Source organism: Dryobates pubescens, chromosome 17 (assembly GCF_014839835.1).
Source record: "Dryobates pubescens isolate bDryPub1 chromosome 17, bDryPub1.pri, whole genome shotgun sequence".
In the NCBI taxonomy this organism is placed as follows: domain Eukaryota; kingdom Metazoa; phylum Chordata; class Aves; order Piciformes; family Picidae; genus Dryobates; species Dryobates pubescens.
In genome coordinates, this window is record NC_071628.1 from 16,301,691 (window position 1) to 16,318,092 (window position 16,402).

Sequence of the window (16,402 nt, forward strand, 5' to 3'; positions counted from 1 at the left end):
TGTAACAAACACCTTTCAGAAACTATTTCTGTGAACTGGTATCACTTCAGGCAAAATAACTGGGATGAAAAGGTATGCTAAAAATCATAGTCAGAACAGCTGGACTGTCTTTACAAGTTGCCAACACTTAATAGAATTTCTGTACAAGTTTATCCATGAAGCACCTATTGAAAATGTCAGTAGTGTTAACAGCACACACCATGAATCTGGGTGCCTGACAACACAAATACTAATTCACCTTGGAATGATGACACACCTTTATAAGCCATGCTCAATCTCTTTTCTGGAAATGGCAATTGCTACACACCACAAAACTGCAACAGAATTTTTACATAGAGAATGATTAATCTCCTTAGACATTAGTAGATTTAGAATACCCTTAAAATGTTGGTTTAACATTATGCAGGTTTAGCTCTCACTTCATTTACAAAGCCTACAGTAGCATAAGTTTGTTCTACCCATTTATGGTCCCCAACATGAAGAATTCAGGCTACCTGAATGTAAACAGAATTGTGGAAGAGGGTATTTTTGACAATCCTTGAACAAACTGGACATCTGCATCTCATGAAGAAATAGAGTGATACACTCAGCATAAAGCTTTGAAAGAATTAGCATTTGCATTTCTTCTGGTATTCCTGTGACACCCCTGCCCCCCAGCAGGGCACTGTCACAACTGATGGTAAACATTCATCAAAAACAGGAGGCAAAAAGAAGGAAGGAGAAAGAAAATGTTTACAATGGAATAAACTCTCTACAGTATTGTTTGGTTAAGAAATCTGCTGCAATTTGAATAGCCTCATTTACCACAACAGCATCAAATTATCCAGTTATATTTCTGTATTCTTAAACAGTATCATAGGGCAACAAGAGCAATTAAGTCTTCTATAGTGTCTGCAGAATACCTTAGTCCTGAATGGTTTTTAGAAAGGATGCACTTCACAAAGTAAGATACTCTATGACTAACTTGCTCATAGTATTTGCCATCATTTGTAATCACACAAACATTCGTAACACTTTCTAATGCAGCTCATTAGAGACACCACTCACTTAACAAAATCACTTAGGAAGTATTTGCCAACATAACTTCTTCCTATCTGACGGCACATGGCAGGCACACCTACAGATTGTATGGTTTGGCTTCAATAAGGCATGATATATCATAATGCAAAAAAATTAAATCAACTTTCTAATATTGGACCCATGTATGCAAAGTGTTTCTAAGGTTCAGTCTGCATGTGAAAATATTTCTAGTGGTAATTATAACTTACGATATCTGACATTTCTATAATCAATACTGAGTTCAGGTATTTCAGCCCATTAATTCTCTCCCTCCAGAGAAAGATTCTTTTCTATACATCTACTCATCAACATCCAAGAAGGAAGTCTCATTTAAAATGAATGTTCTCTACAAATAATTTATGTGCATCTTTCCTCAAAAGAGGAGAATGCATTCATTTCCATATAAAGTCTTGGGTAAAACATTTGAGAAGGAGTAGGGACTCTACAGTTGGGTTTATCTTGACAGAAATACTTTGAAGTTTGAAAGGATAAATTGACTGAACACCACTGGATGGATACCTAGAAATAATAACAGAATTTTAAAACCCACTTTGTGAGTCAATTAAAACATGCCTCAGAACGTTAAGAGGTCTAATTAGACATGCAATAGTGTGTGCAAGGGCACACACATCACCAAGAACATTTGGAGAAGTCACTTCTCAATCTTTACTATTTTATTCAGCAACTGCAAAGTAGATCAAAGGAACCGGCTACAGCATAGAAACAACAAAGAAGCTTCCTGCTTGCCTTAACAAAAGTTAAAGAATTTTTAAAAGAAGGTCAAAGCAGCTCAGGAAGAATATTTAGAAAATTTATTCAGAAAAAAAAGTATTTGGGAAAAATAGAAAATTCAGGTTATTCAAGATTTAAATCAAGGTACTTGTACCCCACAGATCATGTCATGTATGTAACATAGCAATGAGACACCTATTTTCAGTGCAGCTGAGTGATTCACTGGGCAGGAAAACTGTGACCTATGGACACACTCACTGCATAGCACAGTGTTTCAAAAATTCAAATCACAGAACTATTGTTACAGATGTTAACAACTAAAAAAATGACACAATGAGTTCACATTTTGTTAATATAATATTACTGAAGGACAGATGACATCATTAACACATTACATCCCCCTCTCTGCTCCTCTTTTGAAGGCCAGCAATATACAACTTTAAAAAAACTAACAACCCCTGGGCTGCATCAAGAGGAGACAAGAGAAGTGTGGCCAGCAGGTCAAGGGAGGTGATTCTCTCCTCTACTCAGCTCTGGTGAGACCCCACCTGGAGTACTGCCTCCAGTTCTGGAGCCCCTATTGCAAGAGGGTTATGGACATGCTGGAACATGTCCAGAGAAGGACCACGAGGATGATCAGAGGGCTGGAGCACCTCTCCTATGAGGACAGACTGAAGGAGTTGGGACTGTTCAGTCTGGAGAAGAGAAGGCTCAGAGGTGACCCAATTGTGGCCTTCCAGTATCTGAAGGGGGCCTACAAGTAGGCTGGGGAGGCACTTCTCAGGATCTCAGGCAGTGATAGGACTAGGGGGAATGGAATGAAGCTGGAGGTGGGGAGATTCAGGCTGGATGTGAGGAGGAAGTTCTTCACCATGAGAGTGGTGAAGCCCTGGAATGGGTTGTCCAGGAAGGCGGTTGGGGCCCTGTCCCTGAAGGTGTTTAAGACCAGGCTGGACAAGGCTCTGGCCAGCCTGATCTAGTATGGGGTGTCCCTGCCCATGGCAAGGGGGTTGGAACTAGATGATCCTTGTGGTCCCTTCCAACCCTGACTGATTCTATGATGCTATAACCCCCAAAAAACCACAATAAAAAACCCCAAGTAATAGAGAGTTTTAATAAAGGAGTCAAAATTATTTGGGCAATAGTGTAAGCCAGCTACTGTCAGCTGTCAGCATTTGGTCTAAGAAACCATATTGTCAAATAGGAAATTCTGTAGGAAATTAGAAGGGTACTTAAGACACAAAGTAAGAGGTATCTAACTGGCTTCAGAAACTTGAAGACCAGCAAATAAGCATCTTTGATCACATTAATACTCTCTGTTCAAATGGGTAAACCTAAAATGATTTTCATCCACACCAATTCCAAAATTTGGCAGAAAAAGTAATTTTCAATCACAGAGTTGCAATGTATCGATATGCTACAATCTTCTTGAGTGTAAATACTGCAGAGGAATGTTCACATGAGAAACGCTTCAAGAAAGTTTCATGCTAGCAGGAATTTCCTTCAGATAGCAGAACAAGCAGCACAATGTCCAGTCTTTAAAAGAACAGCCTTTTCCAAAAATTGCCATCCTTTTACAAAAACAGAAATTCATCCCTGCCTACTAAATTCCAGGGTGGAGAGGCACAGCTGAGGCTAAAAAGATAGAGCGGTATTTGTTCCAACTTAAAGCTTTCAAAGTAACTGGCAAAACCAACTGACCTCACCTGTATACCTCTCCTCTGATTAGTTGTTCTGCAGTTCTTCTGCACCCCAAATATTTCATTAAATTGGCTCCTGACCAAAGCTTTAGATTTTAACAAACTGCCTAAGGGATTGAGCAGAGTCTTGTTGGAAGTAAAGAATGCTTGCAGAGGGATTCTAAAGTTGTGATGCAAAATCCTGGAATTATATACTTTCACAAGGAAGATCACATGGCTCCCTCCACATTATCTCAATTTTGGGCAAGTCAGTAGATGCCCTATTTTAAATTACTCCATTTTCATACAGTATCTTACGCTGTGGAACTTGGTGTTGGACACTGGCAAGCTGCTGTTCATTTGAAAAGGGGAAGACGGTCTACATTCAAAGCAGTTTCATCAAGGTTTTATTCTTCTACACACAGTAATCTGCAGATGCTACTTTCTCATCCCATAGCAAGTTGGCTTTGTATTATCATCATCAAAAGCTTGTTAATGATCAGCAAAAAAAAAAAATAAAAATGCAGTACCTACTTAGTTGATGAATCAATTGATCAGGCCATTACAAAAGCCTATTCTAGGAAGTTAAGTCCCACTTTTAGCCTCATTCCTATTAGTCTTCATTTTCATCAGTATACACAGAAAAAAGCAAGAATAGGGGAAACAAATATATCACTCACACACACTATTTCCTGTCTATTCAGCCTGCATTAATATTCCAAATCAAGTTTTTCTAACAGACAGTGCCAGTGAGTTAGACATCCCACTTCCTCCATGGACCTCAAGAGTTTCAGTAAACCTGGGTACAAAGACATTCAGATCTATAATGAAGTGCCATCGGACACAGCTCATGATTTTTTGGAAGGGAAAACTTCCTCCCTCCTTCCCACCCACTTCTCTAGCTGCTATGAGGAGGTTTATCCATTACTCCCACACCGTGGCCTTTTCTGAGGCTGTATTTTCTTCATATGTGAATACCTAATATTCCTACCCTCGTTTCTACAACCATAATAGCACGGGGAGAAGAAACACAACAAACAACTATAGGACTAGTAGCACTGTTAATTTTACCACCAAACAGCAGTAAAATAATTGAAGATCCATTAGTGCTAGTCTGAAGCTGGAGGCTGGGGGGGCATGCATTAACAAAAGGCAAAATCAGTAAAGGCAGCAAGACTATTCATAGCAAAGAGCCCCTCCTCACACAAGGAGGGTCAAGATAGTTAAATGAATTCTTACTGAATTCAGATGGAGGCCATGCATCTTCCACATGCCTCTAAAAGTTTCCCAGTAGCATATTAGGGTATAGATTTTTGAAGTGCTATATTTCAAAGTTTTGAGGGATACCTTTTGGTTATTAGTAATGCATTTCAGCTGAAAGCACCAGTGAGGGAGGTGACATCAGAATCAGCAGTTAACACATACAAAGAATAGTTAAATATATTCTTGCATACAGTTAGAGGCAAACCAATGAGACTTAAAAAAAAAAAAACCAAACCAAAAAGAGAGAAAGAGATCTTCCCCAGACAAATTATAAGTTTTCCTTGTTCCACACCAAGGCTAATACAGCATGAACCTCACATACTCTTGGCACAAAATTTACTTATAAGATTTTTGTAATCCAAAAAGGAATGAGGAAAAGCTCGAGCTTGCAAAGTGTAGAGTAGGTAAGAACTTCATGAAGGTTGTGTTTTACTCTGAGGTTAACCAACAATGTACATGTCATATGTATGCTTTATGATTCAGTTACATAGAAGAGGTGGCAGAGAACAGCTACTGAACTCCTGCCTCAGGCAGTGGCATCACCCAAGTACTTCTGCAGAAGGAAAAATAGTATAACTAAACAAGAAATTGATTCAAGAACATTATGGACATCGTGATAATAGTTTGGAGACAAGGAGGGTGAAAAACAGCAGGTAGGAGGAGTGTTCTTCAGAACAGAACAAGTAGTATTTAAATCTCTGCATGAAAAATTGTGGAAGTGTTTCCTTATTTAGCTTCCATGCAGTTTTCTTAAGCATCAGTTACCTTCCCAGAGCAGGAAGTAATGTCACAGATAACGACACCACATTGTTAAACAGTTTATTTCCTTTCACTTTTCTAGTATGTAAAAAGCCTTCTAAACAAATTGATTTTATTATTCCCTTTCTACAGCACCAGACAAAAGCAGGAATAACCACTTCTAAGACAAGTGACAGAGGCATAACACTGATCATTTCCAAAACAGGTATCTACAGCACATTCATTAACATTCTTACTATTCTTCATTGAACATACATGCCATGCATAAAACACGTACTTCCTTTCCCTCTATTACTTCATTACAGATGTGCCCAGAACAACAGAAAACAAAAATCCCTCAGAACCCAAACTCACAAAGCAATAGTTAAACACTTATGCAAGAGAAAACAGACAACACAATCACTGCCAACCAGACTGGTATAGAATCTAAACAGTTATCTTCTACAACAGAAAAACTAAAATTTCTTAATTAGACATTTCACAGTAAGCCTTCAGAGCCCAGTCAGGTAATTCATATTTATAAACCCTCTCTTCAGTAATAGCTATACTAATAAACCTACACAACACAATTAACTTCATGCAGTGACCCCCTACCACATATTATCATACACTCATCACTAGCCTAGTCCAGTACCTTCTCATGGCTGAACAACCTCTTAGTTCTTCCTTTGCTCTTGCCACAGATACTCTTGGGCATTACATAGATACACACCCCAGCACCAGAGGCACGCAGCACTTTCTATAGCCACTTTGCACCTGTAACACTCCATGTTCAGGATCTGTTAACAAAGCATACTCCAAAAATCTCTCAGATTGTCTACACAGCCTCAGCACACATGGCAGAAGTCTCCAAGATCTGCAAGCCACTACCACTTAACACATTGCCTAACCCACCCATTTTCCATATATATCCAGCATCCCTATACATTGCCTATACAGTGACTGAAAATAGATGAGTAAGCAAATGATATTTTGCATGACAGAAGTCATAAACAGTGACACCACAACTGTTTCCAAACTACAATCCTCCTCTAATATGCTATATGCAAGAAAAACTGCCCAAGAATACAACCAATAGATCACAACCTTTGCTTTTTGTTGGTTTCTTGGTGGGTGTATCAGCTGAAACAGTTATTTCAATATTATCTGGATCGCCTCCTTCCTCTTCAATAGCCTAAATAAGAGAAAAAATAGAATTACAACAGATTTCAGTGGGAAGTTAGACAATATGACTTCAGCAAAAGTCAATGAACCAAACAGATTTGTTTTCTATCTTAAAAATAGCGTATAAAACACTTTGGGTTAAATCTTTCACTTACAGCTGAAGGAGAGAGAGAGGGTACGCTAGTGAAAACGACAGGTGTTTAAGCTATTAAAGTAACATTTTCAAAGTTAAGCTTATCAAGGATCAGCACATTTCTCTTTGGAAACAACATCAGAAGGCCACTACGACATTCATGATGACATTAAGAGCAGTACAAAAAACAAGAGGAAGAGAAGCACAGAAACCCTACAGCAACAACCAGCCCCGGAGCTCTTCCCGGCGGCCGCCCGAAGAGCTCCAGCACCCGGTGCGGCGGGCAGGTAGGCAGGAAGGAAGGAAGGCCGCGGGGAGAGCTCCACCAACAGGACACCAAGGCTAGCCCAGCCCGGTCCGGCCCCCGTCCCCCACCCCGGTGGCCCAGAGGGGCGTGCCGCCCTGCCGGGGCCAGGCACCGCTACCAGGGCTGCCCGGTCACGGCAGACCCTCACCCCGACACCGGCGGCGACAGAGGAAGACGTCCCGCCCCCCACACCGGGGGGTAGCCGCTGGGGCCACAAGGGCTCCGCCCCTGGAGCCAGGCAGCCAGCGGCGGCGAGCCAGGCCCCTCGGCCGGTCGAGCTGGGCTAGGTTGGGCCAGCCCCCGCGGCCTGTACCGGCCTCTCACCTGCTTGAGCCGGGATATGAGCACAGTCTTCACCCCAGTGATGTCCAGGTTGCGCCGTTTCAGTTCCGACTTGAGATCGATGACCCGCAGGTCGGTAATTTTCTTACTCTCAGTGAGGGGCAGCGCCACCACCGCCGGAGCGGTGACTGCCGCCGGAGCCCCCGCGGCAGCAGGAGACGAGGCGGCGGCGGCCATTTTAGAACGACTGAGCGCGGCAGCTGCACGCACAATGAACCCCCCCGCCCGGCCAGGCCGCCGAGTACCCGGATGGAGTCCGCGGCCGACCTGGAAGTGTGCGCAGGCGTGCTGCGGCTTACCTGGTCCCGGGACCTCCCCGCGAGAGGTTGGCCGCGGGCGGGGTTGTTGAGCTGCGCTTCGGTCTTTGGGAGCCCGCCCAGGAAGGAGGGATCATGGCCTCGCATGGTTTGGGGTTGGGTTTTTGTTTCTGCTTCTGCTGGTAGTGGTGCCGAGAGCCGTGAGGTGCCCAGGGGCGGTGTGGGCGCCGGGGATCGAGCCGGGCGGGAGGAAGGCATGGGGCCGGGGGTTTGTACTGAGGCGGGAAGGTGTCGCCGGTTCCTGGGTTAGGATCGGCCCGGGGAAGTACTAAGCTAACCGTAGTTATGCCGGCTTGTCCTTTGCTGGTTTCTCTTGAGAGCTTGTGTTTGAAGACTTCATGTAGCTGCGAGCCTGTTCCGGAGGGGGAAAAAGTACGTTTTAGTAAGAGTGCAGTGGTTGCCTATGCGCATTAGTGCAAACACGTAGGGAGTTTGCTCAGGTGCGTACAGCGTTGCAGCGGGCCTTAACGGAGCTGCGAGCAGCCGTTCGCCCCACTTTGCCACTCTGAGCGGCCGGCAGTGCTCTCCCGTAGCGGGAATCTACTGTAGGTGTTCTTTTTGTAGCCCTTTGAAATCTTGGCTGAGTGGCGTCTTGCCTGCTGTTCGTTTGCTGCTGTAATGAAGTGTTCATTGGAGTCGTGTCAGAATAATGTAATTTTTTTCCTAAATAAAATACTTACATATTTCTGGTGCTTCTCCATTTGCTTGCCACTGACATCTCAGAGTTGAGGAAGTATGTTTGAAGAATTGATGCTGGTTTTGCCAGTTTTACTCGGGTGAAATAGTAGTTTCTTTAATCAGTAGCTCCAATAGTTTTTACAGGTTAGAGAAGAGTGATGTAGAGAGAAGTAAACCTATTTGTTGGTTGTTGGTTGTTTTTTTTCATTTGAAGTATTCTGGAAGTATAATACCAGTGTTTTAAATGGTTAACAAATAAAAGTATTTATGATTTGTGAGCCTGTATTTGTACCAAGTAATGGAAGGTGTTACCTCCTAACTTGTTTCATTCACATTCTGTAGGGAACACTTGAAGATTTGTCATTACTGAATGTAAAACCAATGAGGGTTCATTTTATTTAATATATCTTGGTTAAACACCTTTTTGTGCAAATTAAATCATGAATACTACAAAGATTTGTAATGTCATCTTTCTTTTCAGAATGCACTTGAAGTATAGAATAATTTAACTAGTTATCAGTTAACAATGACTAATACCTATGTATTTAAAAGTTAAGCATGCACAGAAGTCTAAAAATACAATTTGGACTGATAATTGCATGTGTGTTTTAGATATATCAGGCTCCTGTTGCACTTTATACCAAGATTTTATAAGAAGAGCAATCTTAAGCAATTAGTACGTGTTCTTGCTTATGCTGGCTTCTGTGATAACACTTGTATTAATGTCAAATACATTAGGGTTGACTTTGAACTCTTTAACTGTAGACTACAGAAACAGATTTTTAGGAGTGTGTAACATTTAAACTGCATGGAAAAATTATTTTTAATTTGCATATTATTTTGAATTCAGCAATGCAACAGTCTCTATCAAGGCTTACTGTGGCATTGTACAAATACAAAACTGATTGATTAGGTTCTAGTATTGGAGGACACATGTGTACTGTGTCCAATTTCAGGAAAGATGAGAAGACTAATAACTGCAGCATTCATACTGTTCTATAGGAGTTGCTTGCCTTACGTAAACCTCAGTGCTTGTTGGTTGATGTATATAGATGTCAAAGATGTACACTCTGTTCACCCCCAGTAAAATACAACCAAGAGAACCAAAACTGACCTTGAGATAGATTCTCAGTCATCTTCCTGCCTCGAGGCACAATAAGCTATTACGGAAACAACCTTGATGGATGTGTGCCTAACCTGTTCTTAAAGCCTTAAACACAGATACCACTCATTCCTCAAGCATTCTAGTCTAGTCCTTAACTATCCTTAGTCAAATGTCTAGATTAAATCCCTTTTGCTTCAAATTAGCCATCTTATTAAAAGTAATTATAAAGGACAGTGTTCCCTTTCGTTTTGCAGCATCCTTTCACATAAACTAAGATTATTAGCATAGTCATGTTTTTATCTGCTGTGGTGGTTGTTGTGTTTGGTGGGATTTTTGTCATGTGTTTTGTTTATTATTAAAAGCATGGATCATTTTCTTTTTTTGAGTTCTGAAACACATGACCTTTTGGGTTTGTACCCCTCAAGCTCTTGTCCAATCTTTCTACACCTTCTCCCAAGTTATCTTGGTGACAACACTTCTTATTGTGCATCTCAGTAGGACATACACCTCTTTCAACCTCATTAACTTACTATGTTCTGCTTGTGATCCACTCTGGTGGTGGATATTGGTTCCTTTTCTGCCTGTTCTGTGCTGTTAATGTGTTTCTTGCAAAGTTCACAACTTCACGCTTGTGCGTGTGGATTTCCCCCACCCCTCCAGCAACTCTAATCTTGACTTTACCTTTTGTAGTGCCTCTCAACCAGGTGTCAGATGCAGGTTTATTAGCATGACCACTAGAAAGCCTTTACCCAAAGAGAATACAATATTGAAGTGAGTAAGGAGTTTTTATAATAAAACTTAGATTTTTATCAGTAATCTACTAATAGTGATGCTCTGAGTACAACCATTTTTATATCAGAGTTATGTTGTTTCTATCCAGATTAAGCTCCCACATGTACTTTATGAAATGTCAATGAAACAGTGTTGAAAGCCTAGCTGAAGTGAAGATTTTTGGTTTATTTGTGTCAGTGGAACCACAAATAGACATTAGGTGGGTTTCATAGATTGTCATGAACAAACCATGCTGGCTCTTAGTTATCACTTTGTTATTTTCCAGGTATCTACAAATATTTTGATTTTGTCCAGGAATTTCAATTAAGTTCCCTGCTTTCTAATTTCTTGTTTGACTCTATAGATAATAATTTCTTTTTTCATATAAATTTTGGCTATATATTGTTTTCATGTTTTCCCCTGGGGTCTGTAATTTTGGTTTTCTGCATAGAAGTCTATCTCAGTTTAAGCAGTGTTGACCAGTCTTTGCCAGACTTACACTGAAGCAAAATAGAGGATCAAATGCTATGTATTTAATCTTCTTTTATGGTTCAGTGCAGTTGGATATATTCTGTGATTTGAACATGATTTGGTTCTCTAAAAATGCAGTGATAGTTAATGTTTTTAAAGTACAGAGAAGTAGTTCTTGCCCTTTTATTTTATTTTTCTTTAAGGAAGTATCCTGGCTAGAGCATTCATCTAGAGCTGAACAGACTGTCCCAGTTTTCTCTTCTTCACACAGCCACTCATTTGTCCATATCCCCTTCTAAAAAGAGGAGATGTTGGTTTAAGGAAGGGGGAGGAGCTGGGACTGTTGGAAGGTCACCTCCAAAAGAAGTGCATTCAAGTAAACAGAACCCTGTCTCTTGTGTATCATTTTATCAGCAAAGCGGTGTACAGTTCTCTGTTTAACATACTGTTTAAGAACTGATTTTTGCCATGTGTGTTTTCATTCTTGAGGTTTTGTTTGCTTCAGAAATCCCAGGTTTTTCAGATTCTGCTTTGGGTGCTGACTGCATCAAAGCTATTTGTTACAGCAACAAATGATGCAATGATTCAGTTCCTTTTTGGACCTAACCCATTTTTGAAAAGTGAGAAATTGGGCTAGTGCTAGAATAACTGAAATCAACAGGAAGAGTCCCCTTTACAGTCTTAAAGGCACTCAGTCTTGTCCTAGTTCTTCAGCTACATTGCCAGGTTACTACAATTTCAAACTTCACTTTTAGTAATTAATGACATTATCTGTATTCAAACCTCTGACCAAGCTTATTTTAAAAATTACTAGCTGGTGTGTTTATGGAAGTATTCTTCTCCTCTCCAGACAAAGCAAGAATGAATTTTGGGACCTAGTAGACATCTTCAGTCTGACAGTAGTGACATTTTGAATTTAAGAATCACTGATAATTTAATATGCATCACCTCTATAAAAAATAGCTCTACTCTGAGTGTATAGTTTTCTCTTTGATGTTTCATTGATACACTGTCTGATGAGCAGTCAGAAGGCTGCAGAAATTTCTGATATGTAAGTGGCTCTCATGTTGCAATTGGAGATTATTTGTTTGATGTACAAGTAGATTATAATTCTAATATTTTCCTTTATTTTATTATTGAATTTCTTACTGTAAAGTCAGATCATTAAATATGAGATGCTTTTGTTTGTTTTAAATTTAATGGCCCTAAAAATAGCTGCCGATTCATCATTAAAATACCAAAAAGCCCAGTAATTTCGGTCCCGTTATTGTACCAGCACTGAAAGACTATGAAGGAATACCTCATGTGATCTGTTTGTTAGCATATTTGGGTTTGATTTTAAAAAAAACCCAGAACATTAGAAGTGCTAAGTAGCTATTTCTACATAATTATATGACAAATACTTAAAATATCTTGCTTAGCATATCTAAATGTTTGAGGCCTTGATAGGGGTTTGCATAATTTCTGATATAATGTGTTGTGAAAATGCTGTTTCTAACCTTTAAAATTCTTATCAGGCTGTACAATATGAAATTAAATGAGTACTTAGTGGGTCATGTCTCTATCTACATTTTACTGTACTTAAAAATAGACAGTTGTGGTACACGTTCTTTTCCAGGATTTTGAAAGCTTTTAGATCAATCACATTAGAAAATTTCCTCTATTTATCATCATAAGATATACAGAACAAATGGCTGTCAAGTTTTATTTCTGACTCTGCAAATGCATCAGTGTCTTGTATTATGACAAATTGCTAGTAGGAAAAAAATCTTGCAGCATTTTTTAGCTTTTCACTGTTTCTCCAGTTTTTACTGATAGGGTCTGGGCTGATAAGAGCTGTGAGAGTTTGTATCATCTGGTATCAATCCCACAGTTTTCATGATGTGTTTTTCTGTATTATGCAGCATACTACCACGAGAGGCTCTACAGTTCATTACTTGTAATTGTAGATTTACTTAACACTTACAAACATTAAAATATATGCTTCAGTGTGGTCTATTTTAAGTCTGCACTATTACATATGATGTAACCGTCAAGGACGGGCTATTTCATCTGGATTAGTACCCTGGCTGCAAGTGATTTTGTGCAGTATTTGTTACAGGAGGTACATAGTCCTGTGCAAGTGTATGGTGTTGCCTCCAGTCAGCCAGCTGTTCTATCATCCCACAGCACGCACATCCCCGAGAATGGGAATAGAGGAAAGGAGACCTGTGGGCTGAAATGGAAATCAATAGAATAATAACTAAAAGCCCTAATATTTAATACTTTGTTTAGTGGTTTTGATCTGTGCACTCCCAGCAGTGAATGCTGGATACCTGGCACTGCGAGCACCACAGCTCCAGCAGAAGCACAATGGTCACAGGAGAGAGGCCTCAGAAGCATGACCATTGAGGGAAAAAAAACTGTCTCCAGCAAACTTTCCAGTTTGCAGTGAGTGTGGTGTTTATGGTATGGAATAGTTATGTTGGCCCTTTTGAGTCAGGAGCCCTGGCTTTCGTTCTTCTTGGTTTTATGACCCTGGCTAGCTCAAAACTGCTGAAGGCCCTGATCACTATGGAGACCCACATACAATGACTGGCTATGAACAGAAGCAAAGTTTCTTACCAACTTTGATCTCACCACATCGGTGCTGATGTTTTTCAAAAAGGCACCTTTCCTGAATAGAAAATTGATTCTGAAATTCTATGCCAGCAAAATCAGGACAATTATTCATACTGTCCTGGACCCTACCAGGCTGCAGTTAACCGCTCATAGTGAAGATATCTTTCTGAAGGCACGCAGCTTGTACCTTGACCATATGCCCAGTGGGACTGTGTTCCAGAAGCTGGTGTTTGTATCTGGAAAAAGCTATGCCTAGCTTTCAGCCATGAATGAGCAAACTGAAACAGCACTCCTACAACAGAGCTATGTCCAGCTATGAACCCAACCTACTTTAGGTACCTCAGGATAGGGGGTTGCTTAGAGGTTTGTCTTTCTGCCAAAAATGTAAAGTGCAATCTCCTGCTTGTTATATTTTGATATTTAATAACATTTTTTTTCTCTAGTTTTGCCAGGCTCTGCAGTACAAATATAAATTGTTTGGTTTAGCTCTAGTTAGAAGAATTTGAAGAGTTCAGAATGAATTGATGGCACTGTAGCCTGAAAGCTGTTCTGAAATTTGTGTTAGTGACTTAGAATGAATTGATTTAATCTTTTGGTTTTCTGTAGCTAAGGAAAATCTTTTAATTTTGCCCAAGGAATCCATAAAGTATTTTAAGAAAACGGTTTCCCGAGATAATAGCCAAAGTATCTTTAATAAATATAACAAAGGGCATAGATAGAAGTTAAAAAAAATAATTACAGATAATTGTGAATAATTCTGGGCACTTCAGTGCATTTTCTCCATTACTTCAAAAATTATGTTAATAGCCAGTCAATAATTGACAAATTTAATTTCTATCAAGTTTTAATTTAAGGATGAGTTACTAGCTTCTTGTCAGCTGGTAGTCCATAGTGAAACAGGAATTAGGAAGTCATAGCTAAACAAGATCCTAGGAATTCTGCTTTTATCTTAATTTATTAAGGAGGAAAGGTCTATCAAATCATATACAGTTAAAGCATTTACAAATCAGGTGGCCACTAATTTTGCATTGGCAGAAAATCAACACTGTATTTACTGTGCATTGCTTTTTAATTTGTGAACTGACATTTCTAGTCACTCTATAGTTGCTTGTGTTTTGGTTTTGAAATGGTCTTTGTTTGACCTTCAATGGATGGGTATTGAGAGACTCTGTACATTTTCTCTGCCAAGAACTGCCTTTCTGGCATTTTTGGCAAGAGTATTCAAAAATACTGTTAAGTAAATAGGTAAATACAAAACTAGCTGATGTTTGTTTGTGTGTGTATTTGTTTTTCAAATTGGTCTTAGTCTCTGATCAGCTTAGAGGAAATGCTCCTCCGTCCCATTTCATAAGATAATCCTGTCAAATTTCATTAGCTTTCTCTCACATTATATATGCTATGTTCCCTTGAGTGACCTGTTAAGATTAGAGTTCATATTCCCTGAATACATATTAAAAAAGCTGGATAAAGTAGTTGTAAGGCTATTTCAGGAACAAGTTTTACAACAGCATTGAAACCTGTCTCTCTGAAAAAGCCTTTCACTAAAATACTGTACAGACGTTTGCCTTTTTTTATGTCCGCATCATGTTGATAATTTTCTAAATTACATCCTTTATTGAAGTTTTCGCCCTACTGCCTTCTACAAATTTTATTAATGTATTTTAATTTCACTTCCTCTCATTAATGAAAAATATTAAAATTGCTTATACAATCAAGCCATTTGTGACCTCTGTTGAATATGATACAATGATCTTTCCAGTGTTTCTGTCTGCTGTTGTGGGTTTTAGTTATGCCCCTCATTTTTGTACTGCTTCCCATTCTTCACTATTTCAGTGGTTATTTCATGTGTTCCAATATCATTTACTGAAGTCTGTCTGGATGAGACATTCTGCATTGCCTTGAAATAAGAACTAATATCCAAACACACACCTATGTACAACCTATGTAGAAAAAGGTATCAAGTTAATGCTGGATGACCTTTATTGAAAACTTAATTATTATTATTATTTTGGTTCTGGAACTACACAAAATCACCTGTGATTCTTTCTTCTGTCTTTACATGGACCTAACTTTTTCCTGTGCTCTCACATTAGATGTAGTGCTGAAAAACTTATCTTCATATAGTTTGTAGTCTAACCCCTTTTATATTTTTTTCTGTACTTTTTGCCTATCTGTATATGTCTTTGGTTAGTAATCTTTTTCCTGGCCCCTAAAAATACCTCTTCTTTTGCAGCAGACATTTATTGAAGTAAAGCCTTTTTTCCTTGTTTGAGAAATAGTCTCCATGTTGTATTACCCACTTTTGCTTTAAGGAAATTCCATTCAGAGACCTGCAAATAGTCTCAAAATGCATTTTTTGCCAATGACCATTTCTTCTGTAGTGATGCATAAAGGTTGCTTGGCTTCTTTAACACATGTAAGAACTCTTGTATACTGCTGACTGGTGATGGTGGTGTATCACATCCTTCACTACTGGTAGATCAGACTGCATGTTTCTGCTCCAAAATCTTGGATTTATGTATCTGTTTGTCACTGACAGTATACAACCTGTTTCTAGCAAGTGTTTTAAGATGAAGTGTTTTGAATGTTTATGCTAACATTGATGAAAGATTGTCCCTGGCAGAAAGATACCATGGTCACTGGCAGACTTGAGCATTTACAAATAAAACAGGCTTCCTGATCATTCATAGAATCACAGAATGTTTTGGGTTGGAAGAGGCTTCTAAAAATCATCTAGTCTAACCACTCTGTAGTCAGCAGTGGCATCTTCAGATAGAGCAGGTCCTCAGAGCCCCGGACACCCTGACCTGGAATGGTTCCAATGATAGAGCATCTACCATCTCTGGGCAACCTGGGCCAGGGTCTCACCACCCTCAGTGCAAATTGCAAACTTTGTAAAGTAATGTTTTCTGTGGTGTATGCCTGAGACTTGATCGCTGTATAGAATATATGTATTTCAACTGCAGGAGTTCCTTACAAGCTTTACTGACAGCAGTAGTGCAGTGGTAAATAGGAAGAGTG

At 39.6% G+C, this 16,402-nt stretch overlaps 2 protein-coding genes across 2 annotated transcripts in view; one reads left to right on the top strand and one right to left on the bottom strand.

Moving 5' to 3' along the window:
* Positions 1 to 7,669, bottom strand: part of SLTM (SAFB like transcription modulator) — a 29,125-nt gene extending 21,456 nt beyond the window's left edge. Inside the window, exons 1-2 of the mRNA XM_054169022.1 lie at positions 7,421 to 7,669; positions 6,579 to 6,666 (exon numbers count right to left, since the gene is read on the bottom strand). Coding sequence (XP_054024997.1) covers positions 6,579 to 6,666; positions 7,421 to 7,615 — 283 coding nt within the window. The 5' untranslated portion in view covers positions 7,616 to 7,669. The remainder of the gene's footprint in view (positions 1 to 6,578; positions 6,667 to 7,420) is intronic.
* Positions 7,670 to 7,680: 11 nt separating this feature from the next.
* RNF111 (ring finger protein 111) overlaps positions 7,681 to 16,402 on the top strand; it is a 55,386-nt gene continuing 46,664 nt past the window's right edge. The window contains exon 1 of the mRNA XM_054169021.1: positions 7,681 to 7,763. The gene's annotated coding sequence lies outside the window, so the exon portion shown is untranslated. The remainder of the gene's footprint in view (positions 7,764 to 16,402) is intronic.